The 23,258-nt window shown below is 39.3% G+C and overlaps 1 protein-coding gene across 1 annotated transcript in view; it reads right to left on the reverse strand.

The window, feature by feature from the left end:
- radil (Ras association and DIL domains) overlaps nt 1–23,258 on the reverse strand; it is a 104,864-nt gene that overhangs the window by 1,641 nt on the left and 79,965 nt on the right. The window contains exons 8-12 of the mRNA XM_060840336.1: nt 12,512–12,684; nt 10,605–10,755; nt 9,737–9,927; nt 4,527–4,944; nt 2,255–2,385 (exon numbers count right to left, since the gene is read on the reverse strand). Of these exons, the coding sequence (XP_060696319.1) occupies nt 2,255–2,385; nt 4,527–4,944; nt 9,737–9,927; nt 10,605–10,755; nt 12,512–12,684 (1,064 nt within the window). The remainder of the gene's footprint in view (nt 1–2,254; nt 2,386–4,526; nt 4,945–9,736; nt 9,928–10,604; nt 10,756–12,511; nt 12,685–23,258) is intronic.

Consider the following 23,258-nt stretch of genomic DNA (forward strand, 5'->3'; position numbering starts at 1 on the left):
GCACAGGACATGACCTTGTTTCACTGGAATTCCTGAAACAACTTTGTCTCATGCTTGGATGGATCAGTTTTACACAAAAATTATCAGCTCAAACTCACGCACAAGAGGTTTGGCTTCTAGCAAAAATCATTTCATAGTTATGGTCAGCTATTGACCAATTTAAATACTTTCCACGTACATTAAAAGCTTTGAACTCACATCTCCAGCAGTAGAGGCTGTCTTTCATATCAATGAAGCTGGTTTTCCTAAGGGCACAGCACATATGATCAAGTGAAAGCTCTCACCATCTACATTGAAAATAGCTTCCAAAGGAACCTGAAGAATAGCAGATTGCTATTTGACCTCACAGTGGCCTATGATGCAGAGTGGTATATTGGCCATCTCCGACCCCTGTCCAGAGTGGAATGTGTCCAGCCTGGGTCAGGACAGTTGCTGAAGTACTCCTTTGCAAACAAACCATTTCAAAGTCACCTTGGACAAGGGAGAAGACTGGCCAATGCAGTGACGGAGGGGTCACTGCTTATTCCAGTCCAGATGACCACCAGTACTCACATGCTGCAAGTTCATCGAGGTCAATGACATCTTTTGTGCCATCCAAGGTCAATCCTTCTGTGCCCTGGACCAAATCCTTAACAAAGACACTACAAACGTAGACCATTGCAATATGTTGTGTTTCGCAATTAGTCTCTCTCAAACCATTTTCAGCATATTTCCAACTCCACAATGCCACTGTCAAAAAGAAATGGGTGTCTACATGGATGGTCAAAGACTAAAGGATGACTGCAACCCAACATAGTTGAGTGTGACTTTAGAATGGATTTTATTCTTTCAGATACATTCAAAAACAACAGCAGCAAAGATCAAAACCAGAAATAAGCTCTTAACCAAACTTGTTGGATTTTCGTTGGACTCTACTGTTATGATACTTTGGATCACAGCACTTGACCTTTCCCAACCAGGTGCACTGTACTCCACTGCAGAGCCTGATAGAATATCACATATACAGGAATTACTCACTAGGACCTCCATTCAACACCCATTCCCTGACCCTGCAAACATCACTCCCCGACACATCTGCTGATTGACACAAGCCCACAAGTTGGTTGAAACTACCCATCTGCATCTCATTTATTATTGCAAGATGACACGTTCAACGCACCTACTGCCTGTCTTCTTTCAGGATGCCCCAAAAGGAATATTCGTCCTGAGCAACATCTACCAGAAAACAATACTGTATTTGGATTACAGACTGAGAAACGTGAGGTTATTAAGAAGCTGCTGGTGATAAATCCCATCTGTTGAAATGGCATATTTAGACCTACCATAGTTGGGAGGTCATGTTGCGGCTGTACAGGACATTGATTAGGCTGCTGTTGGAATATTGCGTGCAATTCTAGTCTCCTTCCTATTGGAAAGATGTTGTGAAACTTGAAAGGGTTCAGAAAAGATTTACAAGGATGTTGCCAGGGTTGGAGGATTTGAACTATATGGAGAGGCTGAACAGGGTGGGGCTGTTTTCTCTGGAGCGTCGGAGGCTGAGGGGTGACCTTGTAGAGGTTTACAAAATTGAGGGGCATGGATAGGATAAATAGACAAGGTCTTTTCCCTGGGGTCTGGGAGTCCAGAACGAGAGGGCATAGCTTTAGGTTGAGAGAGGCAAGATATAAAAGAGATCTAAGGGGCAACTTTTTCACGCAGAGGGTGGTACGTGTATGGAATGAGCTGCCAGAGGAAGTGGTGATGGCTGGTACAACTGCAAACTTAAGAGGCATTTGCATGGGTATATGAATAGGAAGGGTTTGGAGGGATATGGGCCAAGTACTGGCAGGTGGGACTAGATTGGGTTGGGATTTCTGGTCGGCATGGACAAGTTGGACTGAAGGGTCTGTTTCCATGCTGTACATCTCTATGACTCTATAGTGAGACTGGTCCTGGCTGAACAGGTTCACAAAACCAGAGCCCCCACACAGTCAACCTCCCCTACTTGCACTACCGAGGAGCGCTTCCTCTGCAAACGAAAGTGGCAAACTAATCACCTCAGTCTCATGTACTGAGTTTATCACTTGCCTCCAGAGATTACATTTGCTAAATAAATAATCAACTGAGATTAAAGAGAATTTCATTAAAATTCATAGAACAAGTATTTCAAATTCTTAGATATAATTATATGCTATACATTTTGCAAGATTATTTATTGGTGAATATAAATACTGCCACTGTTCTTATTGATTAATGTGTAATTCATCGCACTTACCAGTCCATCAATCAGTCCCATTCCTAAACCAATGGGTCCTCTCCCCAGCTCCACCACAAATACACAACATGGATCATCTTCTCCTGAACTCTGGCTGGAAGAAGCAGGTGTTGGTAAATCATAAGCTCTCCCTGTTTTAAAACAAAACGAAGAATTATACTGGTATTATACAATGTTTATAATCCAACTTGGTATTATTTTAAATGCTAATTCATTCCAGATTAAAATCTCATCCGAAATAGAAAAGTCTAAACTCAAAATTTTAAGCAAACTGCAGTCCTATTGGACCTAATCAACAACACAGCTGAATGTTCAGGAAGGGTAGGGGAAACAGATAACTGTTGCTTCTTCAGTATGAAGATGACTTGCTCGGATGACTGCACAAACCTGGATCTTGGATCTCTTTATAAACAGGTCCAGTAAAGATCTTTCAACAGCCAAGATCTATTCAAAGTTAAAAATCACACAACACCAGGTTATAGTCCAACAGGTTTATTTGGAAGCACTAACTTTCGGACAACCACCTGATGAAGGAGCATCGTTCCAAAAGCTAGTACTTCCAAATAAATCTGTTGGACTATAACTTGGTGTTGTGTGATTTTTAACTTTGTAAACCCCAGTCCAACACCAACTCCTCCAAATCAAGATCTATTCAAGGACTTCAAAGATGTAGGACACTACCCTCAATGATACTATCTTTAAACACTAACTTATAAAACCTAACAATTTTTTAAAAAACATATTTTAATAAATACTTTGTACTGTAGAAATATAGTATCTTTTAATACAAATAGTATTTAAAATAAAGAGTATGAGTGCCTGCATCAAAACAAAATGCAGCTAGAGTCATAAAGCATGGAAACAGACCTTCGATCCAACCCGTCCATGCAGACTAAGTTTTGCAAATTCAACTAGTCTTATTTACCTGCATTTTGCCCATAACCCTCTAAGCCTTTCCTGTTCATGAACCTGTGTAAATGTATTTTAAATGTTGCAACTGTATCCAGATCTACCACTTCCTCTGGCAGTTCATTCCACATACACACCACACTCTATGGAAAAAGCTGCCCCACAGATCCCTTTTAAATCTTTCGCCTCCCACCTTAAACATATACCCCCAGTTTTGAACTCCTGACACTACGGAAAATATTTTGCTATTCACTTTATTTACGCCCCTCCTGATTTTATAAATCTGTGAGTCACCCCTTAAACTTCCATGCTCCAGTGAAAAATGTCCTAGCCTATCCAGCCTCTCCTGAGAACTCAAATCCTCCCAGTCATGGAAACATCCTGGTAAATCTTTTCTGAACTCTCTAATTTAACATTAGTTGCCTGCTTTAGGAAAGATAGAGTTGTACACAGTACTCCAAATGTGGCCTCACAAGATCCTATACTCAATAGTCTGAGCAATGAAGGCAAACATGCTAAATGCCTTTTTAACCAACTGTGAGGCAACCTTCAAAGAACGATGTACCTGACCCCTGGGAATGTCTGTTTGACAACATTACCCAGGGCCCTACTGTGTAAGTCCTATTCTTGCTTACTTAATGAAAATGCAATACCTTGCATTTATCCAAATTAAACTCCATCTGCCACACCTCAGCCCAATGGCCCAACAGATCAAGATCCCTTAGATAATCTTAATCTTCTTCACTGTAGACTATACAACCAATTTTGGTGTCATCCGCAAACTTACTAACCATGCCTCCTAAATTCTCATCCAAGCTGTTTTAATAAATCACAAACAACAGCGGACCCAGCACCAATCCCTGAGGAACACCGCTGATCACATGGCTTCAGTCAAGTCAATTTTCTATCCAATTAACAAGCTCTACAAATCCCATGTGATCTAACTTTATTAATCAGTCTATCATGCAGAACTTTGTCGAAGGCTTTACTGAGGTCCATGTAAGACAACGTCTATCACTCTTCCCTCAATGTTTTTTATTACATCCTCAAGAAACTCAATCAAGTTTGTGAAAACTGATAGCCTGAAGTAGTATAAATTCACAGTGAAATTATAGTTTGTTATTTATAGAGGTGAAATTATTGAGCAATGTTTGCACTTCCAAGGATATAACCTTGATAAAACTATAGATCAACAGATATGGAGGAAAACCTGCTTCTGAGGAAGAGTCACACTAGACTCCTAACGTAACTTCAAACATCGACTCCATTTCTCTCTCCACAGATGCTGCCAGACCTGCTGAGCCTCTCCAGCATCCTTTGTGTTAGTTTCATTTTGACCATAAGTTGGAATCCTGATAGTTACCTTCTCCCTCATTGGCTCCACTTTTGTAGATACCATTTTTCCTGGTGCTTGATGTAGGTCTACCAGCTCCATTGGTTTGTACACAGTCACTGAGCAGAAGGTCAGAGTTCAAAGGTGTGTTTGGAGGAGTTAAAAGACTGGAGGGATCTAATGGTTGCATGCTGTGTCCTGGGAGCCTATTTCTTCCCAGAGTATTTTGCAGCTGCAGCTTCTGTAGCTTTTCTTTAAGTTCATGGCAGGAATTAAAATCTCTGCTTGATCCACTGACTGACGAAGTGCTTGAGCTTCGACTGTGTGTCCCTGTGTCATAGTTATTGTTAAGGTAATTATTTCGGCCTGATTGCTGATCCAGAATCTTGGGACTGTAAAGTGTGGTTGGACTGTGTGAAGACAACTGGTGGGAAATTGGAAACTCAGTCTGTAAAAAATACAAATTTGAAGGAATGAATGATAGCCACGAAACCTTTTCGGCACAACCATATGAAGTCTTTACGGGAGCAACAGAATACAGGTTTTGGTGATTGCTTGGCCCCAACACAAAAGGTTGATGAATGAAGAACTTGGTATATTCATTCAATTCTCAAATAAGTTCGACCAGGCAATTAACTAGTGACAAGTGAAGTGTGAAAGTCCGCTCCACAAGGCAAAGTTATCTGTACTTCCTACACAATAACTTAGTTTCTTTTTGTTACATTATTCCTTGATGCAACAGTTGAATTTGAAAATGTTATCACAAGAACTGCTTGTTCAGTTTGTTCCAGGTCATGCATTCATCTATTCAACCCAAGGAGCAGCACTTTAAATGTGATTGCACAGTTTACAGTCGTTAATTAGGCAGTCATAGAGTCATAGGTGTACAGCATGGAAACAGACCCTTCAGTCCAACCCATCCATGCCGACCAGATATCCCAATCCAATCTAATCCCACCTGCCAGCACCCAGCCCATATCCCTCCAAACCCTTCCTATGCATATACCCATCCAAATGCCTCCTAAATGTTGCAATTGTACCAGCCTCCTCCACATCCTCTGGCAGCTCATTCCATACATGTACCACCCTCTGCGTGAAAAAGTTGCCTCTTTTATATCTTTCCCCTCTCACCCTAACCTATGTACGCTAGTTCTGGACTCCCTGACCCCAGGGAAAAGACTTTGACCACTTATCCTATCCATGTCCCTCATAATTTTGTAAACCTCTATAATATCACTCCTCAGCCTCCGACGCTCCAGGGAAAACAGCCCCAGCCTGTTCAGTCTCTCCCTGTAGCTGAAATCCTCCAACCCTAGTAACATCTAACATCCTTGAAAGGGTTCAGAAAAGATTTACAAGTTTCACAACATCTTTCTGATAGGAAGGAGACCAGAATTGCACGCAATATTCCAACAGTGGCCTAACCATTGCCCTGTACAGCCGCAACATGACCTCCCAACTCCTGTACTCAATACTCTGACCAATAAAGGAAAGCATACCAAACGCCCTTCTTCACTATCCTATCTACCTGCAACTCCACTTTCAAGGAGCTATGAACCTGCACTCCAAGGTCTCTTTGTTCAGCAACACTCCCTAGGACCTTACCATTACGTGTATAAGTCCTGCTAAGATTTGCTTTCCCAAAATGCAGCACCTCACATTTATCGGAATTAAACTCCATCTGCCACTTCTCAGCCCATTGGCCCATCTCATTCAAATCCTGTTGTAATCGGAGGTAACCCTCTTCGCTGTCCACTAAACCTCCAATTTTGTTGTCATCTGCAAACTTACTAACTTTACCTCTTATGCTCGCATCCAAATCATTTATGTAAATGACAAAAAGTAGAGGGCCCAGCACCGATGCTAGTGACACTCCACTGGTCACAGGCCTCCAGTCTGAAAAACAACCCTCCACCACGTTGGATCAATTGAAAGATTTTCGAAGCTGTTATCAAAAATGTTATGGCAGGGCAGTTCAAAATAATCCAGCAAAATCAACTTGGTTTTGTACATGGAAAATATTGTTCAACCAATTTTTTTTTGGAGTTATTTGAAGTAGTAACACATGCTGTGGATAAAAGGTAACTAGTCGGTGTACTGTACTTATCCATAGCGTGCCACATCAAAGATTATTGAGGACAATAGACACTTACGTTGCAGGATAACATATTGGCATTGACAGAAGATTGGCCAGCAAAAGGGAAACATTGCAAGCACAAGTATTTCATTCTCTCGTTGGCAAGATGGAATGAGTGGTGTACTACAGGAATCAGCGCTGGTGTCTCAATTTTTCACAATTTAAATAAATGCCTTGGATGACTTTGAGGTGATAATTGCCTAGCAGCATTATCCAGACTATCAGTCTGGAGACCTGAGTAATGACCTGTGTTTGAATCCCGCCACGGCAGATGGTGGAATTTTGATTCAATAAAAATCTGGAATTATGATTCTAACGATGACCACTGTTGAAAAATACCCATCTAGATCAACTATGATCTAAGTGAATGATAGTGCAGCCTGATGGGATGGTTGGCCTATTTCTGCCCAAACAGGTATGTTGCATGTCAACATTTAAGAGACATTAGTGGTTGAGGAAAGGGGTTCAAAAGAACAGGGCAGGCATATGGGACTAGGATTACTGTTCTTATGGAGGAATAACTGAAATTGTTTCCATGTTGCACTTTCTGTCCTGTTTTTGTAATAATATAGCTAGCAACGAATTGAGGGAATTCAAAAACAGATGGAAGCCAAAAAATGTAGTTACGCTGCCATCTTCTTTTTGATGCAAGACAGCTTTTAGTATGCATCAACAAAAAAGCAGTGTATCTCAAGAAGCAAAGTCTCCTTTCAAAAGGATGCTTTACAATGACGTCCATTTGCTCCAAGCAACAGTTAACAACAGGCATGAACATGGTGCAGTAAATTCGAAGCAATGCTCTAAACATGAATGTAAATGGTTTTAGGAATTCCTAAATAAATTTTTGGATCCAGGACAAAAAGAAGAATCCAAGAGTATGTTTACAGAAGTTCAGATGAAGATTTAGAAGAAACAGTGAGGATATGCTAAGCCAAACCTCACTGAAGAGATAAAGCAGCTTGGTTTTGACATCAGAAAATATTTCTTTTTCATTCAGCAGAAGTGCTTTGAGTTCTAGCAATCAGACTCCTTTCACTCTTTTTTTCCCTCCTAACCCTTCAAAGCTATTACAGGTATTACTTCATGAAATAGAAGCCAATATTTATTTGATTTTAAAATAATCTTATGCAATTCCGAGTGTTTCCAGACAATTAGTATTCCCAGCAGTATTACAAAGAAAATTACAGCAGAAACAGGCCCTTCAGCCCTCCAAGCCTGTGCAGCTCCAGGTCCTCTATCTAAACCTGTCACCTATTTTCCAAGGATGTCTCCCTCTGCTCCCTGCCCATTCACGTATCTATCTAGATACATCTTAAATTACACTATGGTGCTCACCTCTACCATCTCTGCTGGCAACACATTCCAGGTACCCACCAACCACTGCGTAAAGAATTTTCCATACATATTTCCCTTAAACGTTTCCCCTCTCACCTTGAACTCGTGATCCCTAGTAATTGGCCAAGATTATTTCCTTGAAATAATTACTCCCATTTAATCAAGTGTATATGTACCTCCAACAATTCGAAATGAGGACGGGACAAAAATGGCTAATTTCAGGAGGGACTTAAAGAATTCTTCCAGCTTTATGAGACAATTGGTCATACTCTGGCACATTATTATTTATTGGCAATTGAAACTCTTTAACCCACACATCAGATCTTCCCTAATCCTCTCCACACTCAAGACTTACTAAGTACCTTAAAGGATTGTAATGTAACAATATGTAAGTTACATAAACAGTTCAGGCTGTTTAAAAATCTCTGAATAACTAAGATCTGGGCGTCTTGTTTACGTATACCTTTCTATCACGTTCAATCTAAAGCTATTACATTTAATCCCTTTAAACTTCAAATTGTAGATGTGAAGGGGCCTTCAACATTATCATATGTCTTCCCTGATTTATTTTCTTCAAAATGCTTAATTTCATGTCCTGTAGGTCAAAAGAAAAATGTAAGGTGCTTCTACTGTCTCAATATCTCAACACAGTGAGGACCAAACTGACTTTAGTACACCAATGAAAACCAACAGTCAAACAAATTAGAATTACAATGGCCTAGCAATGTATGTAATCAATGAACATATTCATTCTTGTCCTACAGTGTTATTTTTAATGTGCAAAAATTAATGGATTAGGTGCACTTCAAGTTACCTTGTCCTATGTACTTCTCCAATATTGAGTCATATTTGCTGTTTCTGAATTCATTCATGGACTAATCTTCTGTCTATTGCACACATTATTGATGCCATCCTCACTAAAGTAAAGAATTAAGCATAGACCCCAATGTGGATGCACTCATTATTGGGCCCCGTTGGCTCAATGGTTTCTCCTTTTCTTTAATTTCCCTGGGATTTTTCAATTTAAAAAAAAATAGATGTTTTAAAAAATAAATCCAATACAATGTAAAGGCTGAAATGTTCAATATCTACTTCGATGACCATCTAAGCCCATCTTTCTGATAGAATATTGACAGGGTGCATGTTAAAGTTTTCGCAAACTATTTAAGTATTAAAACAATAAGAAACTACATTTAATTTGCTCATTCATTTTCAAATATGGCCTCAATTCAATATCCATACTGAAGCAAGTTATTTGAATTTGACATGCCCTCCAAGGTCTTTGAACAAAGTCTGCATTATCTTTCTGTCATTCGTCTTTCAAAATAGTGCTCCTGCAAAACTACAATCTCATTTGGCCAAACTGATATGGGGAATAAGTGACAATATCTCCTAACAGTATTTCCCTAGCCATTATATTAGAGTATCTGAGTTCTAGTTATTCAGATATGGAATAAAATCTGTTTCTGCGAATGGCACAATTAAATCTTATGACACAAAATCTTGAATGCTCAATTACAGAAGAGGTAAGATCTGGAAGAATCAAACCATGCAGCCATTAGTTCCATGCAAGGAAATAGTAAAAGATTTTAGGATATCTCAATCCAACACCAAAGTATTTTCTGTATTTACATTGCAAGTGTTAGAACATAGCAGAAACTAATGCATGCTATGTGAAATTTTAAGGGTATAATTCTTGTTCTGCACCACTTCAAATTGCAGTGTGTAATGCTCTTTGGACTGAAAGGTATGTAGTAGCGTCTTTTACCTGTAATTCCTCTGTTATAGAACTTCCATTTGTTGGTTGGGATTTGGTGCGTAGGCTCCAAAGGAAGTGACGTATATATAGTAGGTGTCTGTAAATGTTGTCATCTATGGCCTCTGCTTCTAGATCCACCTTAAAGTTACTGGTGGGCAGCATTATTGGAGGATATTTATCAAAACTTAACAGAATGTCCTCTGTGGAACAGAAAATATATGGGAGTTTATCACACATTGAAGGGGTGCAATTAAACTCTGCTTTGCCCCTTTGCAGTTTGTGGATGGTATGTACTTTCACAACATTTGATCCATTTCTCGTTGATCTCCTTCTGAGAGTGTTGAAGCAACTGAGCAGAGTTCAGGAAATATTCCAATGTGGCCCTGCCATGTCGATGAAAAGGGAAGATCTAATAGAAATACTGGTCTATTTTCATAAGATATTTAATACTCTCCCAAATGATAGACAAGCCATAAACTGAGACTAAAACAAACAGCTTGAAGTGGTTTTAAAGTCTAAATTAACTACATTAACTGATAGATGCTGAAGATTGTTACTCACAATTTATGTAAAATTAATACACATTAGGATGACTTAAATGAAAAGACTGCATAATTGCTTTCTCATAAATGTACTGTATTGTGCTGTTATTCTATTGGCCTATTTCAAATATTAAATTTTTAATAAACATTAGCATAAATATTTTTATAATTTTTAACAACTTATTTCCAGGCACTCATGCCTCCAATGGGAAGCATTGTATAATTGCAAAACAGAAGATGCAAAATATTACATTTCAAACAATGCTTTTGCAAAAATTATGTTTCAAATTTACAGTGTCACCTCTGTCTCTTCTCACTGGGAACTCAGGCCTTACCTGTTCTGTACAATGTTTCTCTCTCTTCAGCAGTTGGCTGCCAAGCTGCAACAGGGCCCACTCCAGGTGCTAGCTGGTAGTGTGTTAATATGTGAAGAAGTTGGGAAGCATTTAGAGCATGAAATTCTCTCTTCAGACTACTCCAGCTAGACTGAGGCAAAACATAAGGTGGTAATAATCATCACAGAAAGATTGCACTTGGGTATGGAATATCACCAAAAATAATAACGTGACGTCTCTTAGGACCATTATGTAGTTTAACCTGTTAGGTTGTAGGTGAAAAAGTGTGAAGATACAATTGGAGCCCTGCAGGTGTCAGAATGGCCATTTCAGTTCTGTACATTTACAAAAGTCATTTTACAAGCAGAATATCCTAATGAGGAAGCTATTTGCATACTTTTAGTAGGATAAATTTGGATAATTTTTGCTACATGAAAATGTAAATTTTATTCCTTTAACTCTCATCTGGCAATTTGTTCTCAAAATCCAATTAATCCTTTCTTCTCTCTCTCACACATTGATATTCAATACATAGCTTTGTTGTTAGGACAGGGACTTGGGATCATTTACCAATTATTACAACTACAGCATTGAAGACTCATGGTGATGTTAAACATTTCCCAAACCCTACAGAATTAAACAGTAACACATTAAGATCACTACACCTATGGATATAATCATTCTCCCTGTTTTATATGGTCAGCATAATCATGTCAATATTGTATTCACATATGTTGTGTTTACAATACTGTTATCTATAACACTTGAGTAAATATAGAGGAAGGAAAACACTACGTTGCTACTATCCCACCTTTTATACTGGATGAGTTTGAGCTAAAATTATTTGCCAACTAGGACAGAGTGCATGCATTTTAGGGCACAGTATAATTTTTAAATTTCATTTTGCACAAATGTAATTTAGTCTTCGGTTGGCATTAAACTGAAAGCTACAGTTTAAATTCTGTAGTAACCAGCCTTAAGCAGGGTTCTAGTGTAAAGGATCACAGAATAAAGTGGAGTGGCATTTTCAGGAATTGCAAACTGTATGCAGTGGACTGCCACAGGGATCAGTGCAGAGGCTTCAGTTCTTTTACACTATTAATGATAGTCATACTTGAATGTACGACTGCCAAGTTTGCAGATGACAAAAATAAGAGAAAGGGCAAATGGTGAGGATGACAGAAAGCCCTCGCAGAGATATAGACAGGCAAGGTGAGTGGGCAAAAAAACGTGGCTGATAATATGGAAATGTGAGGTTTTGCACTTAGTAGGAGAAATATTATTTAAATGTAGAAAGCTACAGCACAGAGGGATTTGGGAGTCCTTGTGCATGAATCATAAAAAACATCCAAGCTAGTAACTGGGAAGGCAAAAGTCGGTGTTTATTTCAAAGGGAATGGAGCATAAAAATAGAGAGGTCTTGCTAAAACTACAAAGGAAATGTAAAGTTGCCATAGTCCTACCAGACCATAAGGCTGCTATCTCATTGGAGAGAGACAACTGTGATTTAATCTGAGGATCAACAAGTTTCAGGCGAGGGGAGAGGTTGACAGAATCCTTCATGGTAATCTCAACTAGTGCAGGCATTGAACCAATGCTTTTCGTGTCATTGCAAACCAGCTGATCAGCCAACTAATCTAAAGTGGAGTTGATTATGGAATGGCACAGCAGATTCAATGGCCTATTTGGTCTTATATAATGGCTGAGACAATGTTATATAGTTGCAAGTTCTGTTGCACTCATTCACCTAACTTTCAACCTTTAGTTTTAACTGTTCATGGCTGTACATTGAAATCTCCTTCTGCACAAAATAATTGTAAGCTAAATTGTTGCGGGCCACCCAATTTGTTATGAAGTGGTGGGACCCTTATCTATAAAAGTTAATATTCTGAAAGAAGAGCTGTTACCTGTGTGAGACAAGATGTTGGGACTGCCAGCAACCTTACAGCACTAGTGAATTTGAAAAAAAATTCATCCGCAATGTTACCCATTCCTACATTTCGTGTCCACTCCAGCAACAATCGGAGACTAGCTTGCATCTGCTCCCCTTTTGACCAGTGAAAGAATCTTTGTCTTGAACCTGTACAATGAAACCACAGAAAATCAACTGAGCCGTAGAATTCTTGCTTCTGGAGCCTCTGCTCTCTAATTGTATATTCTGTGGACGAAATGCTTAAAGGATGACTGTGCCAGGAAATGGATACCTTTTTCACTTCGTCTCCAGTGACAGCATTCAACTGTATATGCTTGCATTATCTTGACCAGTTGTATCTTTTCCAGCCTCATAGGATAACCGTCTATTGCAAATATGGTACATATTCAATTTCCTGCACCATTAATTTTAAGATCTGAGAGTAGGATCCTTCATGTCAGAGAACATTTTTATGCATTAGAGACTTTAAAAGAGTATGGTTAAAATAGTAATATAGTAGTTAGCATGGAAAAAAAACAAAGCTTTCTCATGGGGCTTGTAGAAGTCTTTGCATTTCCTGTTGTGTCAAAACTAATCATCTGATTCTAATCCTTAAACGATCATGCCCAACTGTTAGTTTCATTGTTTGTGCATGACTCTATTGACAAATATTGTATAATGTGTCAGATTAGCATACATTTTATTCTGAAACTGCAAAGTTATCTGACATCTCTGCAGCAAATAAATATAAAAATGTCATATTGTTTCTATCTAGTATACAGCTTTAGGGAAAACTACCTGAGATATTCAATCGTCCTTTCGTTCTTTTATTTGATCTAGGAAATAAGACAACACTATTCCTCATTGCAGTACCAACATTACCAGTCCTTTAATATATCCTCAAGTCAGCATATTACATTTCTTTAGAGTTTTAATTTTCTTTATTTGCTTCCCTTACTCCCTACCCAAAATAATGGCTGAGAATGAAGTGCATTGTCAGCTGACTGATTCAGCAGCCACAGAAGGTAGAGGCATACAGCCACCAGTTTTCAGACAACCACTGTAAGACTAGACTGAATTGGTTACCTTAACTCCATGTCTTTTCTTCAGAAAGGAGACATTTGAGGAGAACGAGTTTTAGAGTCACACAGCACAGAAACAGATACTTGGTCTAACTCATCCACGCCACGTTGCCAAACTAAACTAGTCCCACTTGCTGCATTTGGTCCATATCCCTCTAAACCATTCCTACTCATGTACTTGTCTAAATGTTTTTTTTCGATGTTGTAACTGTACCTGCATCTACCACTTCCTCTGGCAGCTCATTCCACACAAAAATCACCCTCTGTGGAAAACGGTTTGCTCCAAGTGTCATGTGACAAACCTGTTTGTCCCCAGAATCGTGTGAACTGAACATTTTCCTTGGTCACCCACTCTACTTTATAATTCTCACTGAGAATGTAATGGTATTAGCTTCTCAAATAAACAATTTTTTTTTAGAAACTTGAACGCAAGTTAGGTCCTTTATGAATCAGCAGAGGCCACTTGTTATTTTCAACAAGATAAAAATTATATTCTGCATATCATTAACAATCATTTATGCTGATCCTCCTCCTCATACAAATGCAACAGGCTTCAGGGTGCAAAATGCTCTGGAGGTAGCAGGGAACTTTTCGTCAACATTTGTCTTGGAAGTAGGAATCATGTTTGGATTGCTTTAAGAGATAGGTTTATCTGTGTTCAAGAATTTTGTCATCCTTGTCCAATTTATCCTCTTACAAAGCTTAATGGGATCAATTTTGACTTCATACAATATTAAAATATTAATAAGAAGGAGAAAGTGAGGTCTGCAGATGCTGGAGATCAGAGCTGAAAATGTGTTGCTGGAAAAGCGTAGCAGGTCAGGCAGCATCCAAGGAACAGGAGAATCGACGTTTCGGGCATGAGCCCTTCTTCATTCCTGAAGAAGGGCTTTTGCCCGAAACGTCGAATCTCCTGTTCCTTGGATGCTGCCTGACCTGCTGCGCTTTTCCAGCAACACATTTTCAGCTAAAATATTAATAACCAAACAATTTGTTGACCTGTCTTGATTTGTAATTATATTAATGTTAGCAGATATAATTCATTAGAGATATAAAATGAACTACTGGCTTTGCTAGCTAAAATGCCTCACAATCTTTTTTCTGTTGTGAATTTGCAGGTATCCTTTTTATTTTAAAATGGGGAAGAACAATAGAAGGCTTCAAGCCATTCACACAGCATCAAATGTAGATGCAGCATCCTGCATTTCCTCCAGAATACAGAAGCAGAGACATGCTTCCTGCATATACCCTCTTTATCTGTATGACATATTGAGTAGCCAAGACAGTGGTTGTTAAAATAGAAATGGATGCAAGTTCAAGTCCCAGCTGATCCAAAGGCATGTAATATCTTTGAATAGGTTGATTGGAAAAATACATCATGAAATGGTTCAAAAGACAGCAGAGAATATGTTTAAGCTTTATTTTAGGTGTAGGCATGAGCAGCAAAGATGGTCTTACTAGGCCCAAGAATATTCAGGTCTACTGTCAATGGTTAAGGATGCAAGTTAGATGATCTCTTACTCTATAGACAGTGGCATTTACATAAACCCAAAGTGTTCAACACTGGCAGCTTAGCTATTCCACCAACTTTGCACCTGTTTCAGACAGAAGTAGAAGATAGTGATTTATCATAGATGTTGCACACAACCGAATTACTGTATCTCTACTTTTTTTGTAGTTTAGGTATTTCATTTTCTTAGGCTTAGATATAGGTCCTCTGGTCTTGAGAGATGATAGGTAGCAAAGCTCTACCATTGGCTCCGGTCCATTGGTTTTTGTTTTGCTTCAGTCCAGGTGATGCCCTGCTCTTGAAGATCCTCTTAAGTGTATTTTGCCAGGTGCCAGGTGATTTTTCACTGGCCCTGTCCTGTTTTCCCATCTGGTGGGGTCCATTCACCTGCCACTCTGGTGAAATGCATGTCTGGAAAGCAAAATACTTGTCATGCCAGCCTTAATAATCTCTGCTATAACATCCTTAGACATGCTTGACTAGTTCTGTGTACCATTTTATTATTGGTAGCATCCCTGTAAGTGATATTCAGGACATTTAAAGGCCACAATGGTATAAGAAACTTAATATGCATGAGAGCTTTAGTGTTCCCGTCCATGTTTCACTGGCATATATTGCACTGGCACTGCTATGGGTACACAGAATCACAGTTTTATGTCTATGTTGATTGCATTGGATGCCTCATTTTATGGACTTGCTGTAGATTGATGATGCTTTGCCTATTCTTATATGGACATCAATCACGACATCATGCTCCTTGGAAATGTCACTTCCAGGTTGAGGAAAGTGAATGAAATACTTGATGTGCTTTTGCCTGAAGATGATGGGAGGGATGGGGTACTGTCCAGTTACCATTGTCTTCTCCCAGCTGATGCATAGACCAATTGTGGTTCCAGTACTCTCAAGACTGGTAGTCATATCTTGGGACTGCGTTTAATTCTTTGGCCAGCAAGATTAAGTAATTCGTACAGTACAGGTCTGTCAACTGGCAATGTTGCCTAAGGGATGCCAAAGTCTGCATAATCCACATACTTTCAGCATGATCAACTACCGTGGAAATCTGCCTATTCTTCCCAAAGTGTACCAACTACTTTTGATTCCAATCAGTTGTGGAACACTGTACAAGCCCAATCTTCGATGACAGAACCATCACCAGAAGTGACAAAGTACAAAGCCATTTACATTGTGGGAAGATGATCCAGATGCTGTGCAAGATGAGGACCTATTGACTTGGCATGTTTGGTTCTTGGTCTGTCCACTGCATCTGGTAGAAACCTATCAGTCATGACAGCACAACACCCTGTACTCCAGACAAAAATACCACGCTCTTGGAGTTGGCCTCATGCTCAACAGATGTTCATCCCAAGCATTAACTGGGTGAAACTAGTAAACTATCACACTTTCATTAACAGGGGGATTGAGTTTAAGAGTCATGAGATCTTGTTACAGCTGTATAAAACTTTGGTTAAACCGCACTTGGAATACTGCGTCCAGTTCTGGTCGCCCTATTATAGGAAAGATATGGATGCTTTGGAGAAGGTTCAGAGGAGGTTTACCAGGATGCTGCCTGGACTGGAGGGCTTATCTTATGGGGAGAGGTTGACTGAGCTCGGATTTTTTGCATTGGAGAAAAGGAGAAAAGGAGACCTAATTGAGGTATACAAGATAATGAGGGGAATAGATAGAGTCAATAGCCAGAGACTATTTCCCAGGGCAGAAATGACCAACACAAGGGGTCATAGTTTTAAGCTGGTTGGAGGAAAGTATAGAGGTGATGTCAGAGGCAGGTTCTTTACACAGAGTTGAGAGAGCATGGAATGCGTTGCCAGCAGCAGTTGTGGAGGCAGGATCATTGGGGACATTTAAGAGACTCCTGGACATGCATACGGTCACAGAAATTTGAGGGTGCATACATGAGGATCAGTGGTCGGCACAACATCGTGGGCTGAAGGGCCTGTTCTGTGCTGTACTGTTCTATGTTCTATTGTCACTGCCAGATTCCACACAAGGCCTGCCAAAGTAACTGCCATTCAAGTTTAAGCACTAGTGTGGGGCTGGAAAAGCACAGCAGATCAGGTAGCATTCTGCTCCTCGGATGCTGCCTGACCTGCTGTGCTTTTCCAGCACACCAGCAAAGGGAGAAAAAGAGGAGAAAGATGAATTTTACCACTGACTGCAAGACATGATGGATGAGGCACATAGCTGATACCTAGCTGTTGATCACTGACCTCAGTGCTAAGCTCAATAATATCTGGTGAGGCTTGAACAGTGTAATCAGCCTACAATTAGCAAGCATGCCCAATGGAAATAGTGAACAACTGCTGGCCTTTGAACTTTCCAAACGAGGGTTAAGTCACCGACAGGCAGAGGACAGGAGCCAATAAATAACAATGAATTCGTGACTTAATATGAAAATTGGGTGAGGAGGGGCAGTAAAAAACAAGATCAAAAGTCCAGAGAGTCATTCAAGACCTTGAATCAACAAGATACCAGTACAGTGGCTGAAATAAGTCAAAGGGCATTGTATTGACAAAGCTCACAAATCTGCTCAATAAGATGTGTGCGTGGACCTTGTCCTAGGTGATGGAGATGACAGCAATCATCAAGCAAAGAAGGGAAACCCCATTAACTGGAAGATGGGGCATAACACTGCTGTCGGTACCAGACAAGGTGTCCTGTACAGTTTCATTGTAGTTTGGTCCTAATTCACAATTGGTTTCAGTATCTCACACCGAAGTTCAAATAAATCTGGAATTTTTTAAAATTCCAGAAAATAGTTTTCACATGAATAGTTAATTTCCTGTTTTGCTTTATACCTGCCTTTCATATCCTTTCAAAAGTCTACAGTACAGCCGTTACTGTACAGTGCTTTTTCATAAGCAAACTCCTTCTGCTCCTGTTTTTTTTCCTTTCATCTGCTGATCCTTCCATTGGTATTGACTGTCTTCTGACACATTACTAAAGTGGATCCAGACGACATTAAGAGTATTTAGATGTAGGAGTAATATTAACTGATCTTGATCCTGTCCTGAACCAAAACCCTCCTCAGCAGGAGTTATCAGATATCAAGAAAGATCAAGAACAGTGACTATATACTTTTTCCTATCCCTATCACCTTTCCCTTCTTGCAGCCATTGAGGTAAGTAGTAGTAAAATAATTGCAATGAATACTTAAGAACCATTTAACAAAGTACATAGCAAGGTTCAAATCTCCAACTTTGCTAGCTTTTATGTGTCAACCCACTTGAGTTTTACTAACCAAGCTACCTGGGTGTTTATTATGAATTTTGCACATATTTACATGAATGAAAACCTACACCTTTAAACTAATCGACTGAAATGCTCTGATGCATCCAAAAATCAATGGATACTTATATGCTCATGAATCTACGCCTGCTGTTTAGGCCAGTCCTTGAAAGAAACATTTTTCTTTCACAACTCTCCATGGAATTTTATTTTGACACTCTAGATTTGAACATTTCCAAACATGCAGTGAACTGAGCATCTTGCATGATATTGTTGGATGGGCAAAACTTTGCTTACAGAATTATAACAAATGGCTTGATTCTTCAGCATAATGCATTGTTCACCAATCCATTACTATATTAGGAAAAGTTTTCTTACACTTGCCAATGGAAATTGAATAATTAACATCAGTTTGTCAGTACACAGTCAACTCGTGAGCTTGGACTCGATGGAAGTCAGGTGAAATGTTTCACCTGTGAATTCTGCAGAAGAGTCCACAAAACCACAATAAAGTTGGAATGCTGGGATGCTGTTGCAATATTTTACACATAGAGAGTATGACCTTTAGACTGAACTGGATGACATAACCAAATCTCTAATGTCTTTACTGGAAATATAAAATAATATCCTTCAAATATTATTTCATTTCTTACTGTTTTCTTTTGGATTTGGGTTGGGAGATTATAGTATTCTGATTATTAAGAACTGCTTGTCCAATTAAATATGTATTACATGGCACACCACAAGCATTTCCTAACACACAAAGAGACATTCAATTTTCAGCATCTGTGCAGGTATGTGCACTTCAAATGGAAGATATTAATCAAATTCAATTTTCGTTTCATTCTCTTTGTGCCTTCATATTAGCCCTTTTCAAATATTTATCCAATTCCATTTTAACATTTTCTCTCTCTCTCAATTGCCACTTTTGTTAAAGAAATCTAAGTCATAGAAACCTGTGAACAAAAGTTCTGATTCCTGATTCCACTTATTAAATTCTATGCATACTCACACTTAGGGCAGATTTAATGGGTTACAGGATTTCCTGACTGCCACCTGAAGAATCAGTAGGGTTCACATCTACACTTCCTCACTGTGGTTTAATGCTCGGAGTGTTAATTGGCAGAGCTTTAGACTTGTGTCTCACTTTCAGGAGCTGCCTGTGAACTGATTAGTTGACAGCTCTTTAGTCCCAGCAGGATTACTGGGACTTCCATCGAGTCCAAGCTCATGAGTTGACTGTGTACTGACAAATTGATGTTAATTATTCAATTTCCATTGGCAAGTGTAAGAAAACTTTTCCTAATATAGTAATGGATTGGTGAACAATGCATTATGCTGAAGAATCAAGCCATTTGTTATAATTCAGTAAGCAAAGTTTTGCCCAATATCATACAAGATGCTCAGTTCACTGCATGTTTGGAAATGTTCAAATCTAGAGTGCAAGCAGTCTTCATGCTACTATGGCCTGGATTTTCATGCTTTCATTTGAGTTAGAACAAGGTGAAAGGTCTTCAAAAATACCTGGCAGGACCAGATTCCAAGATTTCCAGGCCCATTCCAGTCTACAACAATTTTTGTTGGTCTGAGGTACCCATGGTGCCATGGACGAGGCTCTACCTGCACTGCACACCCCAAGCCCAAAGATGAACCATCACTCTCAGTATTCAGAACTAAAAAACTCTCATCCTCTTCTTCAGTTCTCTGCTTGAAGTCAGGGTTGTAATCTCCACCATGGCAAGGTAAGCGGGAAGGTAACGATACCAAGCTTCCCCTACAAGGAGCCGTGTTGCTAAGGCAACATGCTTTTTTACGTGCACATATGAATAATGATGATAGAGGGCCCAATTTTCTTTCCATCACATGGTGTCCAAGAATCTCTCTACTCATTCTGCCTGCCACTGGCATATGTTAGAAGTATTTACAACTTCATATTCAACCTGTTTTATTCTGAATGCATGTTCCTGAGTAATCAAGATTTGGAGTGGGATTTAAACCTGGAGCCGTTGGCTCAGACGCAGTAATACTGTGCTTCCACTGTAAGACCGCCAAAGGGAATGGCTAATAGTCAGCAAAGCAGCAGCCTGTTTGCACAGTTTGATGGGAGGTACCTGTTTTAGGTCCTTGACAGCTTCGTTGTCTTGTAATAACCTGATTTTTGAATTAAGCAACTTTACAGTTTTTTAAAATTCATTCTTGAGCTGCGAACATCACTAGTTAGGCATTTAATGCCTATCCCTAATTGCCCTAAACAATATGAAGTAGTGCAAGGTAGACTGAAGATTTCCTCAATGGGATTTCTATTGCATGTAACAATAGTGCTGGAGAAACTCAGCAAGTCTGGCTGCATCCAAGAGAAAAACAGCATGAAATAAGAACTAGGAGGAACAGTAGGCAATTCAGCACATTTGATATGATCCACCATTTGATATGGTCATGGCAGATCTCATCTTGGCCACAACTTTACTTTCCTGCCAGTTCTCCATAGCCCTTCAACCCATTACGAATTAAACACCGATCCATCTCCTCCTTAAGTTTACTCCAAGCCCCAGTATCCACTGAACCCTGGAGCAGTGAATTCCATTGATTCACAATCCTTTGCGATAAGTAATTTCTCCACATCTGTTTTATGTCTGCTGCTCCTTATCCTAAACTTATGACCTCTTGCTCTAGATTGCCTCATATGAGGAGACTTCCTTTCTACATCTACTTTTTCATTTCCCTTTGGCATCTTAAACACCTCAATTGGATCCTCTTTCATTCTTCTAAACTCCAGAGAATATATGCCTAAACTGCTCAATCTCTCTTCACAATATAAACTCCTCATTTCTGGAATCAATTAAATTAACTTTCTCTGAACTGCCTCCAATACAACTACATTTTCCTCAATATGATCAAAACTGCATGCAATCCTCCATTAAGGTCTCACTAATGCCTTCTACAATTGCAGCAACACTTTCCTACCTTTAAACCCTATTCCTTTTGTAATAAATGCCAATATCCCATTTGCATTCCTTATTACCTGGTGTATCAGCATAATATTGAGTCCAGTAACCGTGCAGAGAATGTTAATTCAGTTTTTCTCCCTGAAGAAGCTGCCAGAGCTGCTGACTTCCGTCCACATTTTTTTTCCCAGCATCCACTGTTTCTTCTTTTACTTTTAATCTGCCTGTGCTTGATTGACAGCTTAATGTAGGATAAAGGGGCAATATTTTTCAACTGCGTGGGAGCAAGCACTCACATAGCAGGTTAGGAGGAAGCAATATTCTTGGTTGGATACCACATGTACAAAGGGGACCAAGTGAGGGAAACTCCTCTTCTCTCTTCCTTCTTAAGGTCCCCTGCTTGGCAGTCCCCATTCTGACCACCTCCCACCAACATCAAATCAAAAGTGGGACACCATTTGGGGCAAAGACTGGCAAACGGCACTTGGCTTCACCTATTTCCTATACAATTGAATACAGGATGGATGCAAGCGGATGGGAGCTAGCCCTGGGAATTTCCAGGCCTTCCCCATCTGCAAAACCATCAGTTGGGGCTCTAAAATTCTCCCTGCAGATTATAGTGTAGAACTCTCAAAGTAAGAAAACTAAGGTAATAAAGATGGCTTTTGCTGAACAACACATCAATCCCATGGCAGCTTGGTTACAAGTATAAATTTATGCTTTTTTTTTCCAAACTAGTACAAAGCACATGCTCAAGAAAGCTGAGCAGTTGGAAATCCATATTACACTAAATCTTAGGGGACTGAGCTCTCTTCAATCTCTTCATATTGTGGCAGACATTGTTTATGAAGCTTTGCTGGTAAACTATCTGATGAATAGCCAATTAATTTGGTGTTGGTGGCATAAGCAGAGGGAGAAATCGCAGTTACAACACTAGGACATTTTCTTCAAATCTTTTTCATATACTGCTGCGTGATCTTCAATGTTGAAAAGGTAGATGTACCTACTTTGATATTCTATCTATGAGAATAATAGGATAATCTAGGCCTCACTCTCTACTGTATTGGCTTGTCAATTTACATTACAAACTCCAATTCTGATTTGGGCCCTGAAATAATCATTCTTGACGATGCAAATGTTGGTTCCAATATGCCATCTTGTTTTTGAAGATTGTAGTTGGCAACTGTTTCAATTTGCTTCTGGAGGAATTATTAAATCCTTTTGCTTATAAAATAATGAATGGATTAACCAACTTATGGCTGATTGTTTGACAATACAAAGGGATCCCACATGAATATTTAATGATTGCAAAATTAATATTTTGACAAGACTATTTTATTGAACTATGAAACCCCTGAAGCTGTTAACTCATAACATTTGTAGACATATGTCGAACTGTTGAAAGAGCCAATATATCAAGAGGCTATTCAGCCTATTGTGCCAGTGTGGGCTCTTTGCTAAAGGCATACGATTAATCTCACTGCCAAGGACAGCCCCATAATTCCTTTCCCTTCATGTATTTAACTTATTCTTTTTTTTGAAACAGTACTGAATCAGCTTCCATTTTTTTTTAAGTCAGTGCAATCTCAATTACGACAGCTTGCTATATAGAAAGAAATCCTATGCTGTCACTTTTATTTGGTCAATTACCTTACATCTGTGATTTGTGATGGTCTGTATCCTCTAGTTACCAAGCCTGCAGCCACTGGAGGAAGTGTGACCTTATTTTTTTTTTAAATCAACACCATTCATCACTTGGATTTCTATAAAATCTACTTTTCACTTACATTTCAAACAACCTCAGCTTACCTGCAGTCTCAACACAACTGAAGTCCCACATTCCCAGTAATATTCTAATTAATCTGTTCTGCACCTTCTCAAGGCTTTGACATCCTTCCAAAGGGTGGCATCAAGATTTGAAATACAATATTCCAGCAGAGCCTGAATCTGTGTTTTATA

This window comes from Hemiscyllium ocellatum, chromosome 20, assembly GCF_020745735.1.
Source record: "Hemiscyllium ocellatum isolate sHemOce1 chromosome 20, sHemOce1.pat.X.cur, whole genome shotgun sequence".
Lineage (NCBI taxonomy): Eukaryota > Metazoa > Chordata > Chondrichthyes > Orectolobiformes > Hemiscylliidae > Hemiscyllium > Hemiscyllium ocellatum.